At 48.4% G+C, this 27,557-nt stretch overlaps 1 protein-coding gene across 1 annotated transcript in view; it reads right to left on the bottom strand.

The window, feature by feature from the left end:
* Positions 1-20,483: 20,483 nt before the first annotated feature.
* Positions 20,484-27,557, bottom strand: part of si:dkey-100n23.5 — a 53,618-nt gene continuing 46,544 nt past the window's right edge. Inside the window, exon 13 of the mRNA XM_061088519.1 lies at positions 20,484-22,769. Coding sequence (XP_060944502.1) covers positions 22,608-22,769 — 162 coding nt within the window. The 3' untranslated portion in view covers positions 20,484-22,607. The remainder of the gene's footprint in view (positions 22,770-27,557) is intronic.

The raw sequence follows: 27,557 nt of genomic DNA, 5'->3' as shown, positions 1-27,557 counted from the left end.
GTCTGCGCCTAGAAGAGGCTTCCTCCCGGATGTGGGACGATCTCAACTCGACGAGAATATGATTCTGCCCGAGTGTCACTTGGTGATTCAGGGGGACGTGGAAAGGAGAGAAGGGGGGAGAGATAGTGAAGGGGGGAGAGATAGTGAAGGGGGAGAGATAGTGAAGGGGGGAGAGAAAGTGAAGGAGGAAGAGGAGGCGGCGTGTTGACGCCCATCCCCGCTGCTAAGAATAGTTTGCGCAACAAACAACTCCCGACGGCCGCCCAATCCATCACACCGGTCGGCAGCAGCAGGCAGGGGGGAGGAGGGGTGGGGGAGAGGGGAAGGAGAGGGGGGGGCGGCAGCAGCGGTCGGAGCTGCGTTTATAAAGCAGACCGCTGGAGCGGAGCCGCGACTCGCTCCATTAAACAGAAAACCACCGGGTGTTTCTGGCGGAAGCTCACACGGCTCCGAGAGGGCCTAGTGAGGTGCCGTGCGCTTTAGAGGGAGGAGCGGCGAACAAAGAGAGGAGGAGAGGAAGGGGTGAGAGAGAGAGAGAGAGAGAGAGAGAGAGAGAGAGAGAGAGAGAGAGAGAGAGAAGAAAGAGGGAGGGAGAGAGAGAAAGAAAAACAAACTCGCTACTCTCCCTTTTTTCCCTCGTTTCCTGTTTCCGACGACGAGGGCTTGAACTCGGTGTGACCCGCGGTGCGCGCCTCGGCTCCTGCAGGACCGAGGCGCGCACCGGGAATACGCGTGCATGTGCGTGTGTGCGTGTGTTGGAGGGACCGTGGACCTCTCTCTCTAGGTGGATGCGTGCGTCACCAGGAGCAGCAGCGTCCTGCCCTAAAACATAATAACATGATAAATGTCCAACCAGAAAATGCAGATTCACAGTAAACGAGTCCGCTCGTGCCCGCGGGTATGCTCGCCCCCACGGCGGGGGGGGTGGGGTATGTGTGTGGGGGTGGGGGGGGGGTGGATAACAGGCAGTGACGGAGCCCTTCGCTCCGCGGCCCCCGGGCTGTGCCAGGCTCTCTGAAGCGCACAGCTCCGATCAACTCTATAAAAAAAAATGCAGTGTGACGCAGGATAATCTCCGCAGCGACGGGGGTGGGGGGGGATAAACACGGATTAAATGCGGGCGCGCACACACACACACACACACCCTCATATGCACGCACACGCACACACAGGCCCCAGCGATGCCTGTGTGTGTGTGTGTGCGCGGCCGAGGCTTTGTGAGGAGCACACTGAGCTGTGGCAGATCTGAGAGAAACGCTTCAGAAGCACCGGGAGCGTGCACAGCCCGAGGGCCTCACACGCACGCTCACACTCACACAAGAGAGGGAAACGAGCACGAGCACATTTTAATTGTTATTGATTACCAGGCCGACGCGTGCCAAGCGGCGGATCACCTGAGCGCAGAGAGCCGGGTGTGTGTCAGTGTAGGTGTGTGGAAACAACAAGAAGTGACGGAACCGGGAGGATGGGTGGATGGAGAGAGAGATGGAGGGAGAGATGGAGGAGAGGGGGAGAAAGAGAGTGGCTGGCCGCCGGCGGCGACTCTTCAGCTGTCACACTATTAGCGACCCGGGCTGTAAACAAGGGGCCGTGCGTCCTCCCGGGCCGCTGCACAGCCGCATGCAAGTCGGTGCACGGTTCAACCCCCCCCCTCGGCAACAACGGCGGCATTGTGAGATGACCCCCCCCCCCACACACACTCCCCCCCCCCCCCCCCAGTGCTGTCACTAGGGCCCGGGCGGCGGCTGCTGAACTGGCTCTATTCATCCCGGGCCAAACGAGCACTAAATGGCCCTTTATGCCACCAAAGGGCCGAAGTGTAATGGGGACGGTGGTGGTGGTGGTGGTGGGAGAGGGGGGGGCTTGGGGGGGGGTCACTCATGCACGGGTCGCACTGCGTCTACCGGAGGTTTCTTGACTTCCCTTTGAAACGCTGGCGTTGCTGCTTTCATGTCCGGACTATTCCCTAATGAAAGCACATGACACTAAAGGGCTGATCTCCTTATTTGCACCCCCACACCCCCCCATATTGGTTTGAATGGTCCGTTCGAAGAGGAGGCTTCATTATTGGTGGTGCGTAAAGCAGGGTTCATATTTCCATGACCGATGGATTTCCATGACTTTTCAATAACTTTGAACCAAATTTCCATGACCCAAAATTTTGTGAAATCTCGGTGTGTACGTGGAAAAGCGACGAAATGTAGTATTCAAACTAACAATGAGAATTCCAAGGCATACAGTATACCTTAAATGACACAAACCGAAGTATGCCTGCTTATATTTTGAACGTATTTCTTTAAAAGCATGTGAATTATTTAAAACTCAGCGTAAGTTAACGACATGAAAATATGAATATAACAAATTTCCATGACTTTTCCAAAACTTTTGGGGTTTTATTGTTTCCATGACTGTTCCATGCCTGGAAATAAACGTTAAACAATTCCAAGACTTTTCCAGGTTTTCCATGACCGTAGGAACCCTGGTAAAGATGTGAATTAGCTTAAATGGGGGGGCGAGTTTAAAAACAGGTGTCGAGTCAGTGTGAGGTGAACCACAGCCGTCACACATCTGACCGAGCCGGTTCCAGACCTGCAGAGTTTGCTTTTGTGTAACTAACACAGCAGGAGATGTTTCCGGTCAGATAATTCACAACACAAAAAAAAACCCGGACATGTGTGTTGTTGTTTTTTGGTTTCCAGCACATCTACACTCACTGGCTTCAGCTGTTATGACAATAATCTTCCTCGACATCTTCTACTTGTGCGGCTCCACTGTTTCCTGCTGAGATGTTTGCTTTCTTTTTGTTTTTCAGTCTTCAGTCTGTTGCATGTTCAAAGCCTCAATAATAAAACGTACCCTTGCTGCAGTTGAATAATCCGGAGGATCTGCTGTATTCTCACGTGGGGGGTCCTTTGCAGATTAATCCAGACTTTTGGGGGGGGGCTGGAGAAACTAGAGACTCGCTTGTAAAAGTAAAAATGTGGAATATGGCCAAAATGGCCACTAAATGCAAAATAGCAGGCTTCCTGTTGTGTTTTTCCTATTGCACCTGTATACTTTTTTGTTTCTCTGGTCATGATAACCTGTATATTGATTTTTGTGAAGACAGGTCAATGTGAACACGTTCCAGGGGTCTCGGGGGGCACCGTTGAGCCATTTTGCGACGCCCATGGAAAATTCCTTCAGAATACGTAAATTTTCACCACTTTCTATCTTTCTGCAAATTTTGGTAAGAAGTTGAGCATGGTAAAGCCCTCAAAAAGCCAATTAATTTGCCTGAATAATAATAATAATAGTAATAATCCTAACAATTTCAATAGGGTCTCACCTGACACCTTTGATGTCAGTGCTCTGGCCCTAATTCGCTGATTAAACTCGAATCTCTTGGTGTTTAAAAGACACAAATTATGACCAATCACCTGAAATATTTCCCGACACAAATCAATTCTTCATTAAATTGCAGTTTGAGTGTTCATGTGCGATGATCTCCAGCCCGAGGTTACGCACTTTACGGTCATCCAGACTCCAGATAACGCATTCCAGCTTTGAAGCGATCGCTGTAATAAACTCTCTCTCTCCGTCGCCTCTGCTGCTGCCGAGCGTCTGTGGGGTTTCGTCAGAGAGACAGACGCCCGAGGCACCGACATCTACAAACAAGCGAGGAGGCCTGATCGAGACGGAGCCTGGAGAAGCTCCGAGGAGGGAGGGAGGGAGGGAGGGGAGGTGTGTCATCATTACTCTGCTGCTGAATCAATCTTCCGATAGGCCGTAGCGAGGCTGGGTAAAGTAAATGCAATCATGGCGAGATTTATATTTTAATTACAGGAGCATGTACACTCGTATGATATGAAGTTACTGCGTCAACCGGCCAAATGTTGCGCTGGGGAAACGGGATTCACCAACACTTTGTTTTCGGAAGGAGGAGAATTACCGTAAAGTATTCGTGCGCAATCAGCTGCAGACGCGACAGCTTGAATCTGTCTGACGGTGTGTGGAGAGAGAGAATAAAGCGACGTGTGAAGCTGTGTGGTTCTCCGGGGCCGTCCTGTTAAACAGCACCGGGGGGGGGGGTCCGTGCGCTCCAGACCTCGTCAAAACAAAAAGGTTCGTGGAGCGCAGGGGGAGGGAGGGAGGGAGGGAGGGAGAGAGAGAGGAGGAGGAGGAGGGAGGGCGGTTCTCTCGTTTCATCGCCAGGTCCCGGGAGGCCAGCACGGAGCATAGCTTCAATCAAACCGTGACGTCTCCTCCGGGAGCTGCGCAGCGCCTGGAAAAGCGATCTCTCTCTCTCTCTCCCCCCCTCCTCTCTCCCTCCCTCTCCCCCCCCCCCCCCCTCCTCTCTCCCTCCCTCCGCCTGTGTTCACACGCACCTCGCCTCGGCGGCAGCGACGAGACTGTTGTTTTATATCCAGGCGAGAGAGCGAGAGAGAGAGAGGAGAGGAAAGGAAAAACAAGCACGACAATAAGATAGAACGCGTGTCTCCGGGTGGATGAAAAAAAAAAAAAAAAAAAAAAAGAATAGCTGAACGCGGCTGTTTCCTTTTGACGACACCCTCCCTCCCTGCGTGTGCGTCTCCAGAACAAACTCTCCCTGACGAGCTCGGTGCGTAATGTCCCTCCGCTGCTCATCGATTCCAGATTAGAAAAGCGGACAAGCTGCAGCTTAATGGGCTTAAAATGGATGCGGTGTGGATGTCCCCCCCACCCCCCACCCCCCTCGGTCACCACCACCGTCACACACACATCACTCAGCTGGACAGATGACCCAGCAGGCCCCGGGGGGGGGGGGGGGGGGGGGGGGGGTGGTGGTGCCTTCAGGTGCACTCCTCACCGACACTGTGGCTGTAAAACCGGGCTTCGCGGACACATTCACACATCAGCCTCTCAGTGGCCTGGGCATTTCTCCGTTTTTTATTTATTTATAACTATATACACTTTGATTTTACAAAATATTTTCTAAGTATAGTAGAGGCAAGTTCTATGTTTCAGTTGTGTGAAATGTTACTGACTCATTCATTACGGTTTTTTTGGGGAAAAAAAAAAAGGATCAAATAAAAAAAATCGCATATTCAATCGCAATATTGGGGGGAAAAAATCGCAATTAGATTATTTTGCCAAATCGTTCAGCCCTAGGCCTATCTATTTGAATAACGTGAATCTGGAGATGTTTAGGTGGAACACGTGGTTGGTCTGACCCGTTTCCCATTATAAATAAAACTGATAAAATAAAGCCTTGTTTGGATTGGGGGGGGGCCAGGACCACCCTCGAGCCCCACTTGGACACCTAATGAGCCTGGGGTAATAAAACTGTTTTGGAAAAAAAGGGGGAGGAAGAGGAGGGGGGGAGATCAGTATGTCAATCTACGGTAAGCAGCCCCCCCTCCCCCTCTGTGTTCCGACACCTGGAGAACAGATCAGCCCCACGTGGGCTCCACAGCGCTCGGTGGAAAAATGATGCGCAAAATCAGTCCGCCGGCGCAGACTGCGCTATAAATAAATACAAGCGACCCACACGAAATGTGAAGGATTCGTTTCACGCTCCGGTAGCAACACACCGTGTGAGGAACATGCCTGATGGATAAAGATCAGATTTAGTGGTTTTTAAAAGTAGGTTTTCTTGGTTTCAGAACGTGTGGGTTCGGATGTGAACGGGCCCGGTTGGAGAAGCAGAGGATTCTCATGAGTGTGGGTGACCTTCACTTTTTAGAGAAGAAAATCAAAACGCCATCAATTTAAACACAAAAAAGATCCTTCCACTCATAAAAAAGTCTGACTGAACCCGGAGGTCTGAGTCTCAACGCTGCGCTTCAGGAAACTGACACACTGCAAAAAGTCCCTCCGCTCCACAAACGCAAATGGAGCCAGACACGCAACCAACGCACGACAGCTCATCAGCATATCATCATCAGCATATCATTTAACCGGATTGCCCCATATTCATTACGCGTGTTTTTCAAGCGAGGTGTTTTCTTTGATGTTTCATTCGACATATTCAAATGTATAAGTGTCTTCTACTCATCCATACCAGCTGAGATCGACGTGTAAATTTAAATGAAATTAAGCTTTTATTCTCCCATAAGTCCCCCTGAGTAGCTTCCATCCCCCCCCATGCTCTGTTCCCTGGACAGGACGGGGGGTCTGAGCGCCCAACCTGGCCGAGCCTCGCGTATATGAGCGGTTCTCTCTGCGCTGAATGCCCCATGCGGATTGGCTGCCGGGATCTAAGTGGTCCTTTAGTAGCTGCTTCCCTCACTAAGCTCGTCAATGAGCTGGAGCCAGCCGATATGAGGCCCATCGATCGTCCTGAGAGAGCGTTCCCTAATTAGTGCCTGTGTGGCTCCAGGACCGGCAGCAGGCAGGCGGGCGGGCACGGGGGGGTGGTGGTGGGGGGGGGGGAAGGAAACCTCCCGACGAGGTGCGTGCATGGGCCCGTTCTCCTGGGATGGAAGAGTGCGCGTCCCGGCGATGTCCCGGGTTAAAGCTGCCTCCGAGAGCCGGTCGAGGGAAAGACGATTCGGTTTGGAACGCGGCCAATGCGCCTTGCAGCACTGATTTCAATTAAATAGGCAACTTTATAAAAAATAAAAAAAAGTGGTTCCTGCTGCTCTCCATGGCTGCAGAGGGGGGGGGGGGGTGACTGCATATAGATTTTAATATTCATAAAGGCTGAGTGGAGACAAAGGGCGAATTGGGGAAAAGTGGTTTTAAACGCGTAAGAAGATCGTCAGGCTGGAAGCGGCTCACACGGTTTAACAGTGTTTTCCTGTTAGTAACGAGCCTCGTGTGACACTTTCCTTCCTTCGAGGGAGCAGAACGCTTATCGGAGTGGGGGGGGGAGGGGGGGGGCTGTGATTGGGGGGTTGGTTGGGGGGGTCCTAATGGCGCTACATGGTGCCTCCGTGCGCAAAGGACATTCCCAGCGACGCCAAGCGAGTCACGCAGCGAGAGACCGGGGGAGACAAGCGCAAAGTCACATCAGAGAAGAACACCTGCAAGACATGAAGTGTGTGCGAGAGAGAGAGAGAGAGAGGAGAGGGGGGAGAGGGAGGGAGGGAGCAGAGGAGAGAGAGGGAGAGGTGGCACGGTGCCAGAGTGGTTTCCGTCACCTCGACAGGAAGGTGAAGTCGGTCCCGTCTCCTCCACACACACACCTCCTCCTCGGGGACTGACGAGTCCACTGATCAACGTCCACTCTGTCCAAACAAACCCCCCCCCCCCCTCACGAACACGCACACACACGCACGTCACGTACACGCACCGCGGGGATGCCCTCCCGTTGAACTGAACCGAGTGGAACCGGAGCAGCACCACTCGCGTCCCTCCGGCAGGGCGAGGCTGGATTCCGTAACCTTGTTTAGCGCAGCAGCTCCGTGTGCGCGCACATGCACGCCCGCACGCACACGCGCACACACACACACACACTCGTGGTGTCGCCCCAGAGGCACTCCGACACTTCGTCACCCAGCGGAGAGCCAAGCGCCTGGATGTTCCCCCCGGATCAGTCCGCTGGTCTCCGGGACGTCCTTCTCACCTCGGGCCGGGTGACAGCACAGTCGTAAAAAACAAAAAGAAAGAAAAGAGGCCAAGCTCACGGTCGGATCCGTGCGTGTGTGTGTGTGCGTGTGTTGTTTATCAGCCACATGCCACTGCCCCCGCCGAAACGCACAAAGACCACCCTATGCGCTATTCTTAGAAGTGAGCCGATCCTCTCCAAGTCCGTGCGCACAGGGACCGGGTTATCGCGTTCGGATCATCGGACCCCACAAGACTGCTTTTGATTTAAAAACACACACACACACAGACACACACACACACACACGAGGACACACACACTTTGAGAACCAGCTTGGCTTCTCTCGGACCACCGCTGTTTGTTTTCTGACCTCATGCACGCCGGGGACTTCACATCGCCACAAACACACATTTTCCATTAGTCACCGGGGGTCTCACCGGGGGTCTCACCTGGGTAATTGGTGGTGGGTCCAGCCGTCGTCCGTGCGCGCCAACTCACGCCTTTTTCCTGTTTTTTTGGGCCAAGTTAACCAGGAGGGCAGCGATCCGTGCGCGTACGTGGACGAGCCCGATTACGGTCCTGTCCGCTGGATGCAGACAACAACCTCCGGCCGGAGAGAGGAAAAACAACACAAAGTGTCTAACAGGTTATCCACTTGTCAGGAGACCACACGGGTCTGAATGTACAGCTCTCGGTCCCGGTTCTATTGTCTAACAGGAAACTCTCCTCCAGGACTTTTCTGCTGCTGCAAATGTCACTCGGGGTTTTCCATAAAGCGACCGAAAGAGATCCTGCGCGGAGAAAACGCGATCGCCAAAAAAAAAGAGAGAGAAATCCAACAAAAGAGGGATCCGTGAACAAAAGAGGGATCCTTCCTTCCTTCCGCGGAGCCGGTGCACGCAGCGGCCCGGGGCCCCCTGAAGGGTACAGGTGGCGAGGGGTCGCGGGGCTCGCTGGTGGGTTAGCGCAGCTCGGCCGTGGCTCGCAGCAGCAGCGCCATGTTGGCTTTCAGCGGAGCACGCCGTCCTCGGAGGAAGACCCTCACTCCATGTCCGCTCCGGGGTCCGCGTGTCGTGAGCCGCCTCGCCGGAGGTTATTCCGCCTGTCCCGCGTCTTCCTCGATGAGCGTGTGTGTGAGAGAGAAGGGGGGAGAGAGAGAGGGAGAGAGAGAGAGAAACACCCCGGTCGGAGCCCCTCCGCGATTCGCAGCGAGGACGCACGCAGCTGTACGGGGAGTGCCGCACGGAATGGATGAGACCGAGCGACTCGCTCCACTCCCACTCGCACAGACTCTACCCAGAAGGCCAGTCGGGAGACCGCAATTACCATAAGCCTCCAGCGCACGGCGGGGGCTGCGCGCGCACGCACACACTGCTGAGACACACACACACATGCAGCGAGAGAGAGAGAGAGAGAGAAACACACACACACAGAGAGACGAGCTCCGTTGAAACACAAAAACAGGAGGAGACGAGGCTCCAGCAGCAGAAACCAGGCGGAGAACGAAGCAGAAAACGAAGCAGAAAACGCAGTTTATGATTACCACAACATTAATAGTGGAAAAATGTATAAGCTCATAGTCAGATAGAGTGAATTTAATGAAAGAAAAATAAAATGTTAATAGATTTTGACTAAAGACAATGAGCACAAATTAGGATGATTTTAAAGTTGAATTATGGGTAAGAAGGCGCCAAATTAGACGGACAGCATATATTGATTGATTGATTGAATATTTATTTAAGCCTCGGAAGACACATGGAGGGATAAGACCCTCATTTACAATGGTACCGAGGGTACAATAAAAAAGTTAATACATTGAATAAATAGGAATGAAATAAATATGCATATATATATATATATATATATATATATATATATATATATATATATATATATATATATACAGTAATACAAGGTATAAAACAATTCGTCAATAAAATACTATGGCCAAGTCAACTAGCAGTTACAGTCACTGCAGGAGAAGTCAGCTGTACATGAGACCAGACTCGAGAACTCCGTCAATGAAACTAATGAGCGCAACTTTAAAGATTTTATATGACACAATCACAATCAGAATCAGAATCAGAATCAGAATCAGAATCAGAAGGTATTTATTGCCAAGTAGGTTAACACCTACCTGGAATTTGCTCTGAATATTGGTGCATACAATGAACATAGAAACATAAAAACACAATAAATACACCACACATAAGAAAAACAATAATAATAATAAAAAAAACAATATATATTTACTCATGTACTTCTTTTTTACTCACTTTTTCGAATAAACACAAAGATCGAAATCAGCACCATATTTAGCCAAGTGCACATTATGAATACATGTGCTCTGATTTCAGATTTGGATCCTTAATGGAAAAGCACACACATTGATAAACAGGTTAAACAGTTTGAGGGAATCTGCTCCTCATTTATCCAACCCTGGCACTTTTTAAGCTCCGTATTTCATTCACATTTTGTAGTATTGTTTGCTAATTGCCTACAGAATTAATTGTCAGTTTAGTTTTTTATTTATTTATTTATTCCCCAGCCAGCAGCTGAGGTGAATGTGTGGCACACGAGTCTCCGGGAGACAGAGAGCGAGTGGGAGAGGCAGCTCACGGCTGGGCCACATCTGTTAAGGCTCCCATGTCAAGTGAAGGAGGAGGAGGCTATGAATATCAAGCCTGAGGTGTGTGCATCATGTGCCTGCATGTGTGTGTGTGTCTGTGTGTGTGTGTGGGAGAGAGAGAGAGAGAGAAAGAGTGATGGAGAGAGAGCAAGGCCAACAGACAGGCAGACAGAGGCAGAGTAGGAAAATGGAAGGTCTGGCTGCAGTCGCCCCAGCTGCTGGAAGTAGGAGTTAAACCAGACGGCCGCGCACAAACAAACACAAAGCGCTCACATGTGGACGCGTTAAAAAAGCAAAGCTCATCTCGCAGGCCTGAGAAGTTCCGGGAGACCAGAGGCCCAGAGGAAGCAGGGAGAGGAGAGGGAGGAGAGGGAGAGTCAGTGAGATGAGAAGAAAGAGGGAAGGAGGGTGGGCGTAGTCATGCGTGGCACAGAACAGAAACGCCACTTCTTCACTGCAGACTAAAACTCTGAGGAAGCCATACAGCATGCTTCTGGATTTCTGTAGCGAGGAATCTACGGAAGCCTTCCCTTCAATCGTTCATAGATTCAGTGAGCGTGTGATCAGCCTCTTCCTCTGAGGTGACCTCTAAGACCACAGCGTCTAAACCACCAGCTCTGTCCTTGTTTAACCGGGTCAATCTGAAAACTGTCACAGAAGAGTTGTCACATCATTTCCGTTCACAACTTAATGCGTAATAATTGTCTTTCAATATGAAACACACTTTAAGGGGGGATGGTATGTGCATGCTTTCCATTGCCATAATCAGCGGGAAATTGCTTTAATATCTTCTTCTTTGTCCTTGAAACTGTTTTCAGCCAACATCTGGGAAGAGGTGGGACAAGCCTGTTTACACTTGTCTGTGTTTCCATAGGTTAGATTAACTGGGCCCTTAAATAAACCACACTCTGATCAAACAACTGCTCTGTGATTGCACAGTCAGCTGACTAAATCAAACATAAATACCGGTTAATGGCAACTCTGCTGTCGACTGTATTGACTTTTTGAAATGAGTGATAACCGAGGAGGTTAGAGGTGGAGAGAGAGTCGGCTTCTTAACTTTCCTGACACTGATCCATCGGCCAGTCTGAGGTCACCGCTCTCTTCAGCAGCTCAGCGTCCTTCCTGTTTTCAAGAAGTTTCAATTCTGGCTCCATGACGACGGAGAGGCGAATTGGAGGGAAACGTGCCCCCCCCTCCCAAACCTGAACCTATATAGACGGAGATGGAGGGCCTTCACGTGAGATGCTGACGGGTTGGATGGTGTGTAACATATAACACATGCCGTTCAGCGGATCTTTTATTGAGCTTTCAGGATCGCTGCTCGTGGATGTGTGCTAAGATTTTTGACATGAGAGGCCCCAACACCCAGAGAAATGTGCTGCAATATCCTCAATGAAAAAAGCTGGACTTGTCTGAAACACACAAACGCTCATACAGCCACATGAAGGTTCACATCACTTGCTGATTTCCACAGAACGTTGTGGTATAGGATGAGGCATGGGCCAAGAAAGAACCCGTTAAAGCTTCGGGGCGGATCCATGAATCTCGTATCACTTTCTTTCACATTGAGAAAACAGGCCATGTTTGGACATTTTCACAAATTTTCCAGGGAATAATAGATGGGTCTTGAAGAAAAAAATCTGTATTTCAGCATAAAACTAAGACTGGATATTTCCTGTAGAAGTTGTATGTGAGAACAAAAATGTCTGAATCGAATGCTCTGGACATTTTCCAGCGCTTTCCCAGAAAATTCACAGCGATAGAGGCGGTTTGTTGCTTATGTTTCTGACATGCGATGGATGGGAAATTAGAAGAATACAAATATCGTATATGTCGTAAATGCAGACCAAGATGTCAACTAAGGAGATTTGAGAGCTTTTCACATTGGAAAACAGGCCATGTTTGGACATTTTCACAAATTTTCCAGGGAATAATAGATGGATCTTGAAGAAAAATCTGTATACCACTGCTCTGTGTGTCTTGCACCATATGGGTTAAAAAGCAGAGGACAAATTTCCCTCAATTGCATGAGTGTGTCTGTGCATGTGTTTGGGATAAATAAATGTATCTTGTATCTTGTAAAACTAAGACTGGATATTTACTTTACATTTCCTGTGGAAGTTGTATGTGAGAACACAAATGTCTGATCGGGACCTTTTCCAGAGCTTTCCCAGCGATAGAGTCGGTTGGTTGCTAATGTTTCTGACATTGCGAATAATGGGAAACTAGAAGAATACAAATATCATAAATGTCGTAAATGCAGGCCAAGATGTCAACTTGGAAAGACGAGGAGATTCTAGAGCTTTTGGTGATAAGAGCCCAAACCCAACTCCATGCGGTCACCTGGTCAGCTGCAGCGAGTGTTCAAAGTCACTCATCAAGTGCCCAATCCGCTGTGGTGCCATCAAACAGAAGCTCAAGACCTACATCTCTTAAGGGAATAAGATAGAACGCTTGCTGACTTCAATGCTGCTTTCCCCTCTAACTTTATAATATTGTATTTTACAATTAAATGTAGATAGCCTGTTATATATTTATATATTGAGGTGATATAATATATAGTAATTGTTGATTTTCAATCATGAATACTGACGTCTGTAACTTAAATATATATCCCATATTATAACACTCATTCCTGCCAGAAATGCCTTTTGAGTACTTAATGCTTTATGTACTAATTTCTAGATTTATTTTAACTTAAATACAGAAAATGTCCAGACTGAAGAACAGAGTACGAATCGTTCCCAGGTTCTTACAGTGCTGTAAACAAAATGCTTGATTATGAATTCACACGTCCTGTCCGGCCTCCTGCGTGCTGTCCCCGGGCTTCACCGCTCGTCTGAACGCTCCAGAACAAATCTGACGCAGACAAACTCTCACTGTGCTCTTCAAATGTCAAAAGCAAAGTCCTGAAAATGTCTGGACCCAATTTTCCAGGCATGTGGCCGCACAGTAGCACTTGGCACACAAAGAGCTGCACTTACTTACCTGTGCTGTCTCTGCAGCCAAAGCAGCTGACAGATATGCCAGCGTGCACTTCCCCTGGACGCACTCCCCCATCTTTAGCCCTGGCAATGTGAGAGCCATGCTCTACACATCGAGCTACATGGCACCATATGTCTCATGCACGTTCCCTGCCCAGATTCTAGCAGGTAGGATCCGACCTGGCAACTGGACTATAAAGAGATCTGATGTGACTCCTTTGAGAACTGTCAGCAGGGAAGTTTTCACAGGCACCCTGGTCTAAATCTGATTCTAGGCTCCAAACGGCCTGAGAAGCTTCCTGAGACATAACCATTAAAAACCACCGACACGGCAATGACATGGGTGTTGTGACTCTAGATTCTATCAGTGGTAGTGCTCCCCCTCAAAGTCCCTCTGCTTTTAGTGAATTACAGAACAACTGGTGACACTGTGGTTGAACTTGGGGTCGAAAACCATAAATCCAACCCCCTCCCCTCCCCCCCCCCTTTTCAGGTCTACGTGGCGTCAAGAGAAATCAAACTTTGAACTTATCGTTCGGAAAGCACGAAAGCAATTTGCAAATGCGTAAAAAATGGCAAACTCCTCTAATCCTCGGGTCTTTAGCAGTTAAAAACAGCCTCATGCTGATGTCACACACAACTAATAATCACGTTGAAAGGTCAGACGGATGCTGCAAAGACTCGCAAAATTACAGCACACAATCGCCCCCCCCCCCCCCCCCCCCTTGTGCTCTGACTCACAGGGCGTAGAGAGTGAGCGAGGCAGTTCTCTCTCCATCAGTCACTGGAAAACTGGATTAGGATGAATATTGCTCCGAGGAACCGCGGGGCAAAGTAAGTTCCTGACACTCGACACACAAAAAAACCCCACGATTACCTACAAAATAGAAACACACCCCCTAACGGAGAGTCTGAGGTAGAAGTCTGGAGATCAAGCGCAGGCCTTTTTATGGCCGCGACTTTTATGACTGTGTGTGAACTTTGTGGTTTGAAAAGCCAGTCGGAGAGAACAGCGTGTGCCTTTGAGAATCCACCAGCGCTGGACCTTGGCTCTGAAATATCCGCTTTCAAAACGTGTGATCCGTCCTCTGACTGTCATTTTATGTCTTGTCAGGGATTCGCGCATAAGAGTGTGTGTGTGTCTTGTAAAAACCAAAACAGCATGAACACGCACACACGCAAGTGCGCCCCGGTGTCGAGCGAGCCGCAGTCTGGGAGGTCACCGCGATCCAACCATCTGCTGCTGCAATCACACACTGGAGCCACGGCCTGACAGACACACACAAACACGCATGTCAAGTTCATGTGTGCACACAAGCAAACACACACACACTCCCACGCACACACTGCACGAGCACAGGTTGAGCCAAATATACACATGTTGTCCTGAACACACACACATGGAGCCTCACACGTACACATGCAGCCCTGACACACATTTGGAAAGGGCTGACTGCCAGCACGCAGGCGAGCAAGACACACACACACAGACACACACACACACACACACGCACACGCACGGTCGGCAGGCTCAGATTGCAGGAAGCTCTTTGCACGCAGCTCCGTCCACAGCAGCCGGTACTAATCAGCACAATCCACCTGCAGATCGTTATGGATCGCTTACTGCAACACACACACGCACACACGCACACACACACACACACACACGTACACGCACACACGCACGCACGTAGACTTCAGTGAACCCTCTCCAGCACGCACATGCACGCTCGGACAGGAGCCTACTTCCAATCAATAGATCCTAGTCAACACGCAGTTATGATTATATAAATTCATATAGTGTTTTCCTACAGGCAGCTGTGACTCTATCGATAGTGTTCGTGTCGATTTTCTAAATCTATAAACTCCAAATCTCTGAAGGGTCAGGTGAGGACTTGGAAATCGCTGCGATCTGTGTCTGCACACAAACACACGAACGAACAAACGACAACAACAACAACAATAAGAAAAAAATCACACACACACGCACGGACGCGCACGCTCATGCAGCCCCCCCCCCCCCACCGGTGTTGTAGGGCTAACCGGTTCCCCACAGGCGCGCCACGCTGCGTTAGCGCGGCCTCACCGGGGATAATTACAGCCTGGCGCGGCACGGAGAGAGAGAGAGAGAGAGAGAGAGTGGCTCCGAGCCAAACTCCGCTGCTGCTGCTGGAGAGAGAGAGGGGGGGAGTAGGGGAAGGGGGAGGGAGGGGAGGGGGGGGGGCAATTATCGGAGCGCTGAGAGACACGGACCTATAGATTAAGCTCTAATCAATCGGCTGCTCAATCCGTCGATGAATCAATCAGTGCGCGTCGAAAATCAAATAAGCGGTGGGATTAGTCACGCACGTCTCACGCACGACCTTGTGGATCGGACGCGTTTTTTTTTTTTTTTTTCTCCGCAGCAGCAGCGCGTGGACACGAAGCTTCCGTCGCTCTTTCCTTTTTTTTTCCAATTTTTTTTATTTTTTTTTTGGAGAGAATAAAGACTAAAAACCTTCAAACGAGCCTTATCTGAGAGGAAGGAGAAGCGGTGGCGGCTCTCAGCGCAGCACAAGAAAGCTCCCCCCTCCCCTCCCCTCCCTCCCTCCCCTCCTGTCCTCCCCCTCTTTCCCTCTCCTACCCCCCCACCCCTCCTTCTCTCTCGTCTGTCGGCCTCTGTCGAGTTCCGCTCATAACCTCGCCACCCACCCTCCCAGTTCCCCGCCTCTCCCTGCTTTCCGCTGCTGGCGGGCAGCGCACACTCATCACACACCACCAGACACGCACGCACACGCACACGCACACACACACACACCTCTTTATAGCTCTCGCTCCCTCGCTCTCCCTCGCTCCCTCTCTCTCTCTCTCTCTCGCTCTGACACGCACCCACAAGCATGCACAGCCTTGCGCACACACTTACGCAGGCATAAATTTGCGAATGCACGCACCCACACACAAAGAGACACACAAGCGCACACACAGGCACACACACACACACAGGCACACAAGCGCACACACAGGCACACACAGGCACCGAACACACGTACACAAGCACACACACACACACACACACACAGACACACACGTACACAGGCACACACACAGGCACACACACAGACACGCAGGCACACAAGCAAGCGCACACACAGGAGGAGGGAGAGAGAGAGGCAGGCAGCGTCAATAAAAAAGCCCAGCGCTGCGAGAGGCCGCCGGCACTCCACTCCCCCCCCCCACCTCCCCTCCTCCCCCACCCCCCCCCTCCTGCCACTGCGATTAGCGGAGGCTGGCTGGCTGGGGAGAGGCGCCCCTCTGTTATCTGGGGCGGTGGCAGCCTGTGTGTGCGTTCGTGCGTGCGGGTGCGTGTGTGTGCCTGCGTGTGTGTGTTCCGGTGTGTGCGCCTCTGAGCGAGAGAGAGAGAGATGAATTTAACCCTTTCGCAGCTCGACCGCAGCTCCGCTCGCTCCTGCGCTGCGATAAGAGCTCCGGAGCCCGGGCTGCTGCTTGGAGCCGGGCTGCCGGGAGACCGGAGACCGGATGCGGGGAAACGTGGACGTTCCACTCGAGAAATGTAAACGTCCGCAGGGTCACACTCCCGGAGGTCACGTCCACGGGGAAGTCTAAACAAAAAACACATTCCTATTTCTCTGTGAGAACGTGGGTTGTTTTTTTCCCGCGATGACACACACACACACACACATTACTTACGATGGTTTTCAAGGCCGGTTCCGATGTTTTTGAGGCAGATTATTTCAGACCTTGGCTGGAAACTATAACACACACGTAAATATTTAGACTACAGATGGAACAATTAGGCCTAATTGATTGTGTGATTGAAAGATCGATTCGGTTCTCAAATGTGAAATGTGAGAATGTGCTCCTTTATCTGAAATGATAGTTTAGATATTGAGAGTTGTGGGTCAAATCAAACAATACGACATTCGATTATGTCACCTTGAATTTGAATGATGCGCCTGTTTTCTGGCACGACACGATTATTCAATACAAGTAATTGATCTATTGTTCTTCAAATTAATATAAACTAAGATAACTGCTAATTTAGCAAATTATATAGAGAGATTACAGCAAACATAACGTGGAACCGACCGTTGTGTTTTATTTTTTATAATATTTCGAAAATTTGCCTCGTGGCTTGTCAGGGAAATGGATAATATTTCAAATGTTTAAAGAAAATGCAAATGGTCAAATAAGCGTCATATTACATGTCTGTTTACCAATTAGGACACCCATAGAAAAATACATTGATCAGTTCCATGTCTCATTTGCATAAACTGCTGAAATGTTGATTCCAAGCAAAATGGCCTTGAAACCAATTACATCGCATCAACTGACACCACTTTAAACAGAATCAGCAACAATAATGAATCTACCGGAGGCACGTCGAGCTTTAGAATGTTGAATTGTGTTTCTATAGAGCTGTTTGGTGTCTCTTCCAGGAACATGATCACAGAGTCAAGGAGTGGGCGGAGCCTCGTTATGCATGTACAGCCTCTTCATCATAGGATGGGATATGTGAAAATATGGATTTTAAATCATCCAGCATTACCATATTTTTACGATGTTCGCAGGGTTACCGTGTCTGTTTGAACACTGGTCACAAGAGCTACGGAGCTGTGGAAGTTACAGATCATTGCAGCAAGAGCGTTTCAAGGAACTTTGGGGGCCAAAGGCAGAGGGGACCTGGGGGGGCCACAACATCCATTGTGCTGTCATTTAAATAATGGTTAAGTAGTAAGTGCAAACATCCACATTGCACATGTGTATTTAGACGATTTATCTTCAACCAAACCGCTAAAACAATTTGGGGAAAAAGTTATGAGCATGCACGCTCTCGTTTGGGAGTTTCCAACCATTGTCTTCTCGATCTGATATCAGACTTTAAGGGGATTCTCCCAAAATTGTCGTTGCTGTTGAGTTACCTGATGATCTGCCCTGAAACCGGGGCCCCAGGCAGCAGCCTACTTTGCCTACACGACTGCAGTTAACTTTTATCTGTTTTTTCTGTGGTGGTTATGTAAATGCTCACTGAGTGGGGGGGGATTTAACTTGTTGAGGGGCCAACGGCAAACACCACGGAGACCTTAGTGTTTTCTTGAAACCTGAATTTTACACACTTAAGCGCTTTACGACTATACCAAAAACTGTGTGACAAACCCTGGTTTTGAGGGCCCCTGAAGATCAAGGGCCTCATCAAGGTTATGAGCATTGAATGGTTAGTTATTTAGTCAGATTGATTCAGTGTAAGTTTATTTTCTTTTGTTAATGCTCTTGTGTAAAGTCCCAAGAGTATAGTCATAGACATGAAAACCACTTTTTGGCAATAACCTCAAGTCAAAACCAACTTGGGACTTTTGCTTCATGTCACCCTCACCGCATGTTTCCTGTCAGTCTCTGCCGTCACCTGTCAAAGCAAAGGCAGAATGCCAAAAAACAACCGAAGAATAAACAGACAAATGCAGGTCCAAAGATTATTTTCTTAACGAACAAGGAGTCAGTTATCCATGGTTCACCTGGCATTTGCGATACTGGTGTCATAAACAACCAAGAGGACACCGAAGGCACTCTCTAGTCCTGTTGGAGGAAAGTTTGCCAAATTTAAAAAGCAATTACTGCATCCCGGATTCCACGTTGGCACTCAAGCGTTTCTAGTCTTTCATTTGGATTTATTGACGAGAAATGAATAAGAAGACAGCAGGTAAAAGGCTGAATCCTAAATCAATCTGTCATAATAAAGACATTATCCTTGTAGTTCCACATCTGCATTTGCTCGTGTGCCATTTCAGATTCTCCAAGCCATGGCCAGCTGACTGTTGGCACAAACTGGGCAAATCCACACTTTCTTTTAATCATATATCACCAGGCAATAAAATCCCCCGGTTCAATACAGACACCCTGGAGTCGAACTAGATAATTAAATCATCTGATGTAAGGGGCTGCACGACAACTTTGACGCATTTATGAATACTTCCAGGTCATCATCATTCACGAAGGCTGCAATCTTCTCATTAACCTCCTCCACGCAGCCTTATATTTACTGTAAGATGAGTTTAGGGGATATTGACATACACACACTTTAACGTGTGGTCAGATACACATACCATGTCACTCTGGAGCATAGTCAACACTTTGTAATACGCACATGGCAGCAGCTCCGTGCTGAAGGAATCCAACATCAGGGGGAGGTGAGGCAGATAGTGAATAGACCTTGGCCAAAGCCTTCTCCCCCACAAAGCAAGTACAGTAGACACATCACACCACTTTCCAGGAGGATGAGACACTGTCCCATGAAATATGAAAAACCTCTGTCACGCCCAGTATATCAATATATAAGATTTGTGCGCACTTTGTCTAAGCGCCATTTTTTCCTGTGCAGCTGACTGTGTAGGATCAGCGGTCCATGCATGATCATTTGCTGGACACCGCAGTTTCCTGACCTGTGACCTCTGAATAAACCTGCTTAATTTTAACTTGAGAACGACGACTCCTGCCTTTGATTTCCACCCGCAACAGGGAGTTTTGTGTTTTGTTCCGTCCACCACGTCCAAGCCCCTTAATGCTGCTGGGGGGGGCACACAGCCACCAGGCCCGGCTCGCTCCGTGGTGACAGAGCTGCTGCTTGTTTTTCAGCGTCTGGGCTGCTGCTGCTGTCGCCTCTCTCTCTCTCCCTCTCTCCTCTCCCTCTCCTCCTCTCCCTCTGTGCGTCACAGCTAGGTCATGGCCGGACTCCAACAATGGCTCCGGTTTCTCGAGCCACACATGCACAGACACACACGCACGCACACACACACCAGCAGCAGCAGCAGCACACAAACACAGATCTGACAAATGATAGGGAGGCGAAGCAAGGCGAGGTGAGCAGCTAATAGCAGCAGTGCGCCTGCCGACATGCCCGTGGGCCGCGGGTGTTAAATTGTCTCCAATTACGGCGCAGGCGACGATATGAGGAGGGAATAATAATTCTTCTTGCGTGACAGGGAGATTCGCTTATTTTCCAGGCTCTTTATATGGAGGAGGGTGCGGGGCTCCAAACGTTCAAACGTCTGTGTGAGAGCCGCCCGTGTGTCTGTGTGTGTGTGTGTGTGTAGGAAGAAATCCTGTTTTTCCCGAGGACATGGCTCGCACATTTCATTAATCAAAATCCAGTTAACCAGATTTGGAGAGACAGCAGGGGGTGCAGCAGGGTCCGAGCAATAATTAATAACTATTATTTGGGCACCCCTAGGTCTAAGGGATGTCTTAACGCACGCACACACACACATTAAAGCGGACACACATTTCCACCGGAGCCAGGGCAGTGGCATGAAGGAATGAGGGATTGCATCAATGTGAAAATGAAATAAACACGCCCAGCCAGAGCTTTGTTATGAAATGTCTCTCCTGCTCATTTATTTGATGGAGTGCGCAGTCAAGTAAAACGAGCAACAGTGCCAAAAGAGGGGTAGGGGCTCAGTACATGTGTGTGTGTGTCTGTGCGTGTGTGTGTGTGTGAGTGCGGTGGGCCTCTGGGAGCTGCAGAGCAAAGTTGCACTCTGGTGTCATCCACGTCCGGCAGAAAAGTTCAACAACTCAAGGGTAAAAAGGGTCAAGTGTCGGTTCATTAGATCAACTCTGTCAGAGAGGCAGCTGACAGCAGGCAGTGCACCCACACTGATGGAACCTTTACATGTGTGTGTGTAAGGGGGGGTGGGGGGGGACGGGACCCACATGGGGCTATAGGTTGAATATAAAGTGACTCTATTATCCTGCCAATCACACCTCAGCTATATGTCCCCTCAACGGCAGCAGGCCGCGACAAGACAAAGCGTCACCGGCTGTTGCTGTGTCACGTGTCATCTTTTCCAATGGGTTTTTGACCTGGACATTTAATGAGAATCACGTGTGTCTAGTGGCCAATAGCTGCATTCAGACATGAACTGACCACTGGACGTTTTTTCCAAGAAATTTTCCAGATGGACTGGACTGTGAGAATGCAAATGTCTCACTGGCGCCAGGTTTTTCCGGAACTTGTCTTGCCAGCCGCGGAGTAAAACGTCAGTGAGAATAAAGCAGAAAAATATCTGCAAAATCGGGTGTGTTGATGCCGTTTCTAAAATGTGACAGATGCAAAACTGGGAAAAACTAAAAAGAATACAGATATCTCAGGGTGATATACACATAGGAAGACAAGATTCAGGAAATATGCTGATAAGAGCCAATGGGCTGTAAACAAAACACTTTTTCGCAGTTGAATTTATACTGCCCCCTGCATTCTCTACTTAGGGGTCAACCCTCCCCATAATGTGACAAACATTCTCCTGATGTTCTGAGTCCCAGACAACCTCCTGCTGCCTGATTCATTTGTGAAGGGAGTGTCCGGAAAATGTCCGACCCGATTTTCATGTCTGAAAACAGCTTGTGTGTGTAAGTGTTTGTTTGACTAGAAAAAATGCTCCTTTTTTTGTCCCTTGTTCTTAAGGCTACATATTGAATCAAGCTCTTGCTCGACTTTTTGGATCTAGAGAAGCCTTTTCTTCACAATCCAGTCCAAGGCACGTACAAAAATAGAGTGAATACTCAAATATATACAGATATACAGTACATTGACCTATAATATAAATACATTAGAAACAAGTTCAGGATTTCATAAAAGATACAAAACAAGCTTTTCAAAGAAATACTTCCGAAAGTTGCAAACAACAGTAACATACAATTCAGATACAAAGAGAAAAACGAATACTGTCCGAGGAAGGAGAGGCTCCTTACAAGCACCACTGGTGTTCTGGGACTTTTTTTCTACCACCAGGTAATGGTGACTGTTTTTAAAACCCCTTTTCTGTATTTCCACTGTTCCTCGCTCATTGTCAGGGAAGTAGTTCAGTGCTGGGATCAATCTACGTGTAGTGGAAGATGCTTTCATGTCTGACACACGGGGGGGGGCTTTTTGAAAGGCCTGCTTTCACCTCATCTCCTGCAGAAAAGTGAAAAGGTAATTGCTGCGAATGCTAAACTAACACCTTGTTATGATTGCCTTTCAGGCGTCCTTTATCTTTTTTTTATTCCTCCCTTCATTTTTTTGTGGTTTGCCAGCGCACAGATGCAGAATGCAGGAATCAAGGAGGTGATGCAGAGAGGGAAATCGGTTTAAGACCTTTGGGATGCAGCAGATATCTTTAACATTCGGAGGATCTTTGGAGCCACTCCTTTTGGCTGATAGCATTGCAGGGAGCTGCTGCTCTACACATAGTGTGTGTGTGTCTCTGTGTGTGTGTGTGTCTTTAGGATATTAAATAGTAAAGGATGGGGATTAATAATGGAACCTGACAGCTCATCTCCGGCTTCTATCTGCCTGACTGTCCCCCCAATCTTCCCTTCCATACCCTCCCTACCTCTTTTTTTCTTCCTCTCGGTTTCTAATCTGCTGCGCTTCTCTCTGGCTGTGACCCTCCTTCCTTCAGCTCTTTTGTCTACTCTCTCTCTCCCTTCTCAGCGCTCTCTCTCTCTCTCAGGGCGCCCTGCCTTTCAGGGTCATGTCGGGGGAGTAGAAGAGCACGTTGGTGTCATCGTCATCGCTGAGGTCGACCAGGTCAGCTTGTGTGTAGCGCACGGCCCCGGGGTGGTACTCTCCGATCCGAGTCCTGTCACACAGCCGCGACTGCAGAGCCAGCTAGAAAAACGAGCACACACACACACACACACACACACACACACACACAGAGGGTTAGGAATTAACACTCACTATCTGTGCTGGTGTGAAGAGTGTGCTCACGCTAAGCTCCCCAAAAATGTTTCACCCTCTGTTCACACATGGACCCCCGATCCGACCTGGTATTAGAATCTGTCCCGAGTGACCCCAGCACAAGCGGTCAGTGCTGAGTTCAGGTCTGAATGCAGCCAGATGTCAAATCAATGCATCTTGGGATCTGACCACATTCCAACCACATTTGGAGGTCTTCTGGGACGCATGTGATTTGTATGTGGCCACTGTCCCAATACCAACACTGGTCAACACAGAATGGTTTCAATTTTTTTTTTTTAAATGGATAAAATCTCGTTCCATAGTCAAACACAGTGCATTGATTCACTCCTGGCTCCTTCCTCTCTCTCTCGCTCGCTCTCTCTCTCTGACACAAACACATTGACAATGGACACATATATAAAATCAAACTGGGTAAGAGCGTCAACATGCATGTGTATATGCATAGAGAGACACAGTCAAGACACATTTTAATGCCAGGTGTGAACCATTCCTGGAGTCCATCGGATATCGTCTGACAATAATGTGAACTTGTAAATGAAAGACGATTTTAATAATCGAATCATTACATAAAATAAAGGGTTATCTGTAAAGAAGCTGGAGATGGCTCAGCCTGGTAGATTTCTTTGATGTGTGACCGCTGCACATCTACCACTTGAGTCATGGGATTGTTTTTATAAGGTATAATAATTGCTGCCTTGATAACTTCACAGGATCGTAAAACCTCGTCATAGCATTATAAACTGTTGTTCAGTGCTCTGATGATAGATAAGCTTTCAAACTCGTGGCTCTATTACTCAGACTGGCCCTTTCCTCGATCGCATTTCTCACCGGGATTTGAAACGCGGAGCCTGCTCCAGCGCCTGGCTGTTCACGGTCTGAGCGCCTGCGAGGTGTGGAGAGGAGAAAACCTGCAGCGCAGAGCTTATTGAAAACTCACAACCTGCTTGGCAGCTATACAGCACTGACGCACGAGACAAAAGACTCTCCGTTGAGTGGAATCTTCTCTGATCATTCTTTTCCAATGCTAAAACAAACAATCGCACAATATAGCTGTCAAGTTGTATTAATGTTGGTTTTGTTCGACAAGCCTGTGATCGTAAAAACTGGTGATTTGATTGACGTGGCAGTGCCGTGGTGTAGGAACGTCTGTCTGTCCCGTTAACAGGCAACGTTTATGGTTTAAAAAATCATAATCTTATCATTATTCAGTTGACAGACAACAGAAACAATGTAAATGACAACAACTGAATAGTGAATTTGAAGTGTTTTCGCAGGCTTTTAACTTTTTCACAAAAAAACAATACAACACACTGGAGGAACTAAAACATGAAGATGTATATTTTGTCTCCGAAGAACCAACAGCGGCGGTAAAGCCAGAGAGCCAGATCCATGTCTGTGTAAACGTGCCCGGGAATTCTTTACAGCAATACGGTGGGTTCCCGATTCAAATAGGCCGAGAGAATGAAGAGATGCTGAGACGTACGGGAATGAGAACAGCTTTTTTCCCGCATGCACGCTCGCATCCACGCAGGAGAAGTGAGAGGTGAGCTCATTGCAGAGCCACAGGCTGTTCGGCTGTATGGCTCGAATGCAGATCAATATCAGGGAAGGATGGAGAGAAACGGGGGGTGGGAGCACACAGGTGGGAGGGAAACGCTACACAAAGGAGAGCGGCAGAAATAATGAGATAAATGCCAGAAATGCTGTAGCAGGGTATGGGGAACAGAGGAGGCAGGGAGAAGAGGCGTGCATACAGTACAGAGAGATAGAGAGAGGCAGAGAGAGGGAGGACAAGACGACTCAAAGACAGCTGTGGAACAGAGAGAGAAAACAACAGCGGAGGACTTGCGGTACAAGGCAGAGAGGCAGCACAATGTTTACATTCACACAGAAACCAGGATCCTGGCAGAAATAGGGTCACGCAGGTAATCTGGTTGCAGTAAAATCCTTGTATACACGCAACAGGTTTGTAATTGGAACCGTCTACTTAGTCTTATCTTGTTTTAGCTTCTGCTGAACTTTCAAAAGTCTTCAATTCGCAGGATTCAATTCTCAAGTCGATAACTAAAAGGAGGGGAACTATTTTTAGGCTCTTACTCCAGAGCGCTGTGTGACAGACCCTCGTGACAGACCACTCACTCGTGTCTGTTGTCCACTGGATGGAGTGGGAAACACGACTGGCATTGAGCCAGCTCGTCACTGTCTGACTGGAGGGAAGATGCACAGATGCTTTACACTCCCACACACAGGTGTGTGTATTGGAGAATGAACCCTGTTTTTAACTGTTTTAAAGTTGACTGCAATGATTTGGAAACATGGTTGAGTCTTCAGTGTGAATGAGAATAGTAACATGGCCACCACCACAGTCTTTGGTTTCTTCTTTAGAAATGTAGAGGATGTATACGTACTTCAGTGAGCCGGCTCTTACAAACAGCTCACCCCACAGTCACCGTCCTCTCTGCTGCAGAGACAGAACCAGTGAAATCTATCCTTATCTACCAAGCCTTGCAGGCGCAGAGGCCTGATTATCAGACTCAATTGCCATTTTGTTTCACTTATTTCAGTAAGCCTGTTTCTTGTTGGGGTCCTCTGTTTTGTCCGAACCAATCAGTAGCAAGTGACGTATCCATCCCACCACTGCCATTTCAAATGCCATGGAAGCTGCATTAGTAGCCGCTGGGAGCAGCTAACAAATAAAAATGTGGTGATTTAAGTTATTTCTGTTAGTCGACTTATCACAGCCCGTACAGCTGCATGAAAAAAACTGTCGCCGTATTTAGGAAGATGCTGTTTCTGCTGGAAACAGCCATTGATGGGCACACTACCAGACCTATGTTAATCACTAGCTGCTCTCAGACATGCACTGAACTCCAAAAATGTTCCGGAAAGTCTCAGAAGGGGTTGCATGAGAAATCGCAGTCAGTCAGTTGCTCCAGACATTTTCCAGAAGTTCTCTTGCCAGCCTCCAAGTAAAATGTCCACATGAGAACACAACAGTGAAAATGTCCGGATATTGTAACAGGTACCAGACACAAAACTTGAAGAATTAAAATATCTCAGAAAAACAAGAAGTGTCATACACATAGAAGTTACAGACTTCAAATGTGAAAATACTGAATTCGAGAGCCGGCACCACTGTCTTTGTGCCGTAAACAAAAACACTGTGCTTTCTTCAGCTGGATTTATACATCATGTCCTGCCTCCTGCTCTACCAAGACGCTATCCCTCTCCTGAAGGTTCCGGACATTTTCCTGTCTGACCCAGGCAGGCAATCTCCTGCTTCATTCTTCAAGTGAAAGGCAAACTCCTGAAAATGTCCCTTTCCAGAGTTCTTGTCTGGAAACATCTTTACTCTCTTAAATAATGACTGTAGAATTGGAGCTAGTAGTCAAGTTATTGATGGAGAACTTCAGGTCCAGTCTGAACAGGAGGAATTTTGACAGTTGCCAACAATCCTTCAGCTTGTATATAGCATGTGTCTTGTATTAAGACCCAGAGGAAGAAAAACACTGGACTGATCCTTTAAACGTCTCTGAAAGCACCGCAGGTACAGAGCTGGGCTGCGAGGGAGCCGGAGGAGGCAGGATTGGTGCGGAAGCGCGGAAATCGTCGTGTTGAGAGATGAATGTTTTGATGCTGTTACAAACCCCGCGCCATCGCCCCCCCCCCCCCCCTCCTCTCCCTCACCCCCCCCTCTCCCCAGCCAATCTCACACCTGATGTGTGGGGGCTGCTGGGAGTCGCATGCCAAGATGAATAACAACCAGCTGTTAGTCACGATAGAGCACGACCACACATGCCGCCGCGGTGTGTGTATGTGTGTGCGTATGTGTGTCTGTCTCTCTCTCTCTCTCTCTGTCGTCTTCTTTTTCACCTTCTGGCTCGTTCTCTTACATGCACGCGCGCGCACGGAAACACACACATAAACACACACACATACACACACAGCATTTTCTGTGTGATTTACGAACACATTGAGATTCCGTTTGACTCCTCTGTCTCTCTCTCCAAACTCACCACAGTGCAACATTGACATTTGGGTTGAAGGTCATACCACACATTCCACTCTTCCACATTGTGCTCCTGACCCGTTATCAGCGTGGTTGGTGATACTGAGTAAGTGACCACAGAGAATGTTTTGCTCGTGGTTCAATATCAGGTCCGGCTCATATCCACAGAAACTGTCAATGTTTGTGGATTGAGACAAATCTGCTGGGAGCTGTATCGATTGTGGTGGTTATTGAAATGCAACCAATGTGGTTTGTGGTTCGAATGTAAAAGCATCCTCTTCCTGGTAATCTTGTCTTCATTACATTTCCCTTAAAAGCTAAGTTGGAGAAAGATAAAAACAAATAAAGTCAGTGGGTTTTTAGTTTTATTATTGGAAAAGGGGATTTAGGTACAAGTGCCAACACTTATTTCCTGCATAGGTGATGAGTGAGCACCTGTGATAGACAGTACAAGTTAATTTTGAGAGTAATTACAAATTCTGAAGCAGCTAAGCGGAAGGCTCAAAACACAGGTTAAAAAAAGACCTGAGTTTCTCATGGATTAGCTCATGAGTTAACTAAAACGCGTTTTCGCCCACCAGAATGTCAAAATCAAGGTTCATTTCGGTTTTGTACACTCGTACGTTTTGGTTTCACCATACAGTTTAGGGGGCGCATTAAAGGATTCTGAATGACATGCTCGCATC

This window comes from Limanda limanda, chromosome 16 (assembly GCF_963576545.1).
Source record: "Limanda limanda chromosome 16, fLimLim1.1, whole genome shotgun sequence".
Lineage (NCBI taxonomy): Eukaryota > Metazoa > Chordata > Actinopteri > Pleuronectiformes > Pleuronectidae > Limanda > Limanda limanda.
The sequence above is the reverse complement of the archived record's forward strand: the minus strand, read 5'-3'. Positions and strand labels throughout refer to the sequence as shown.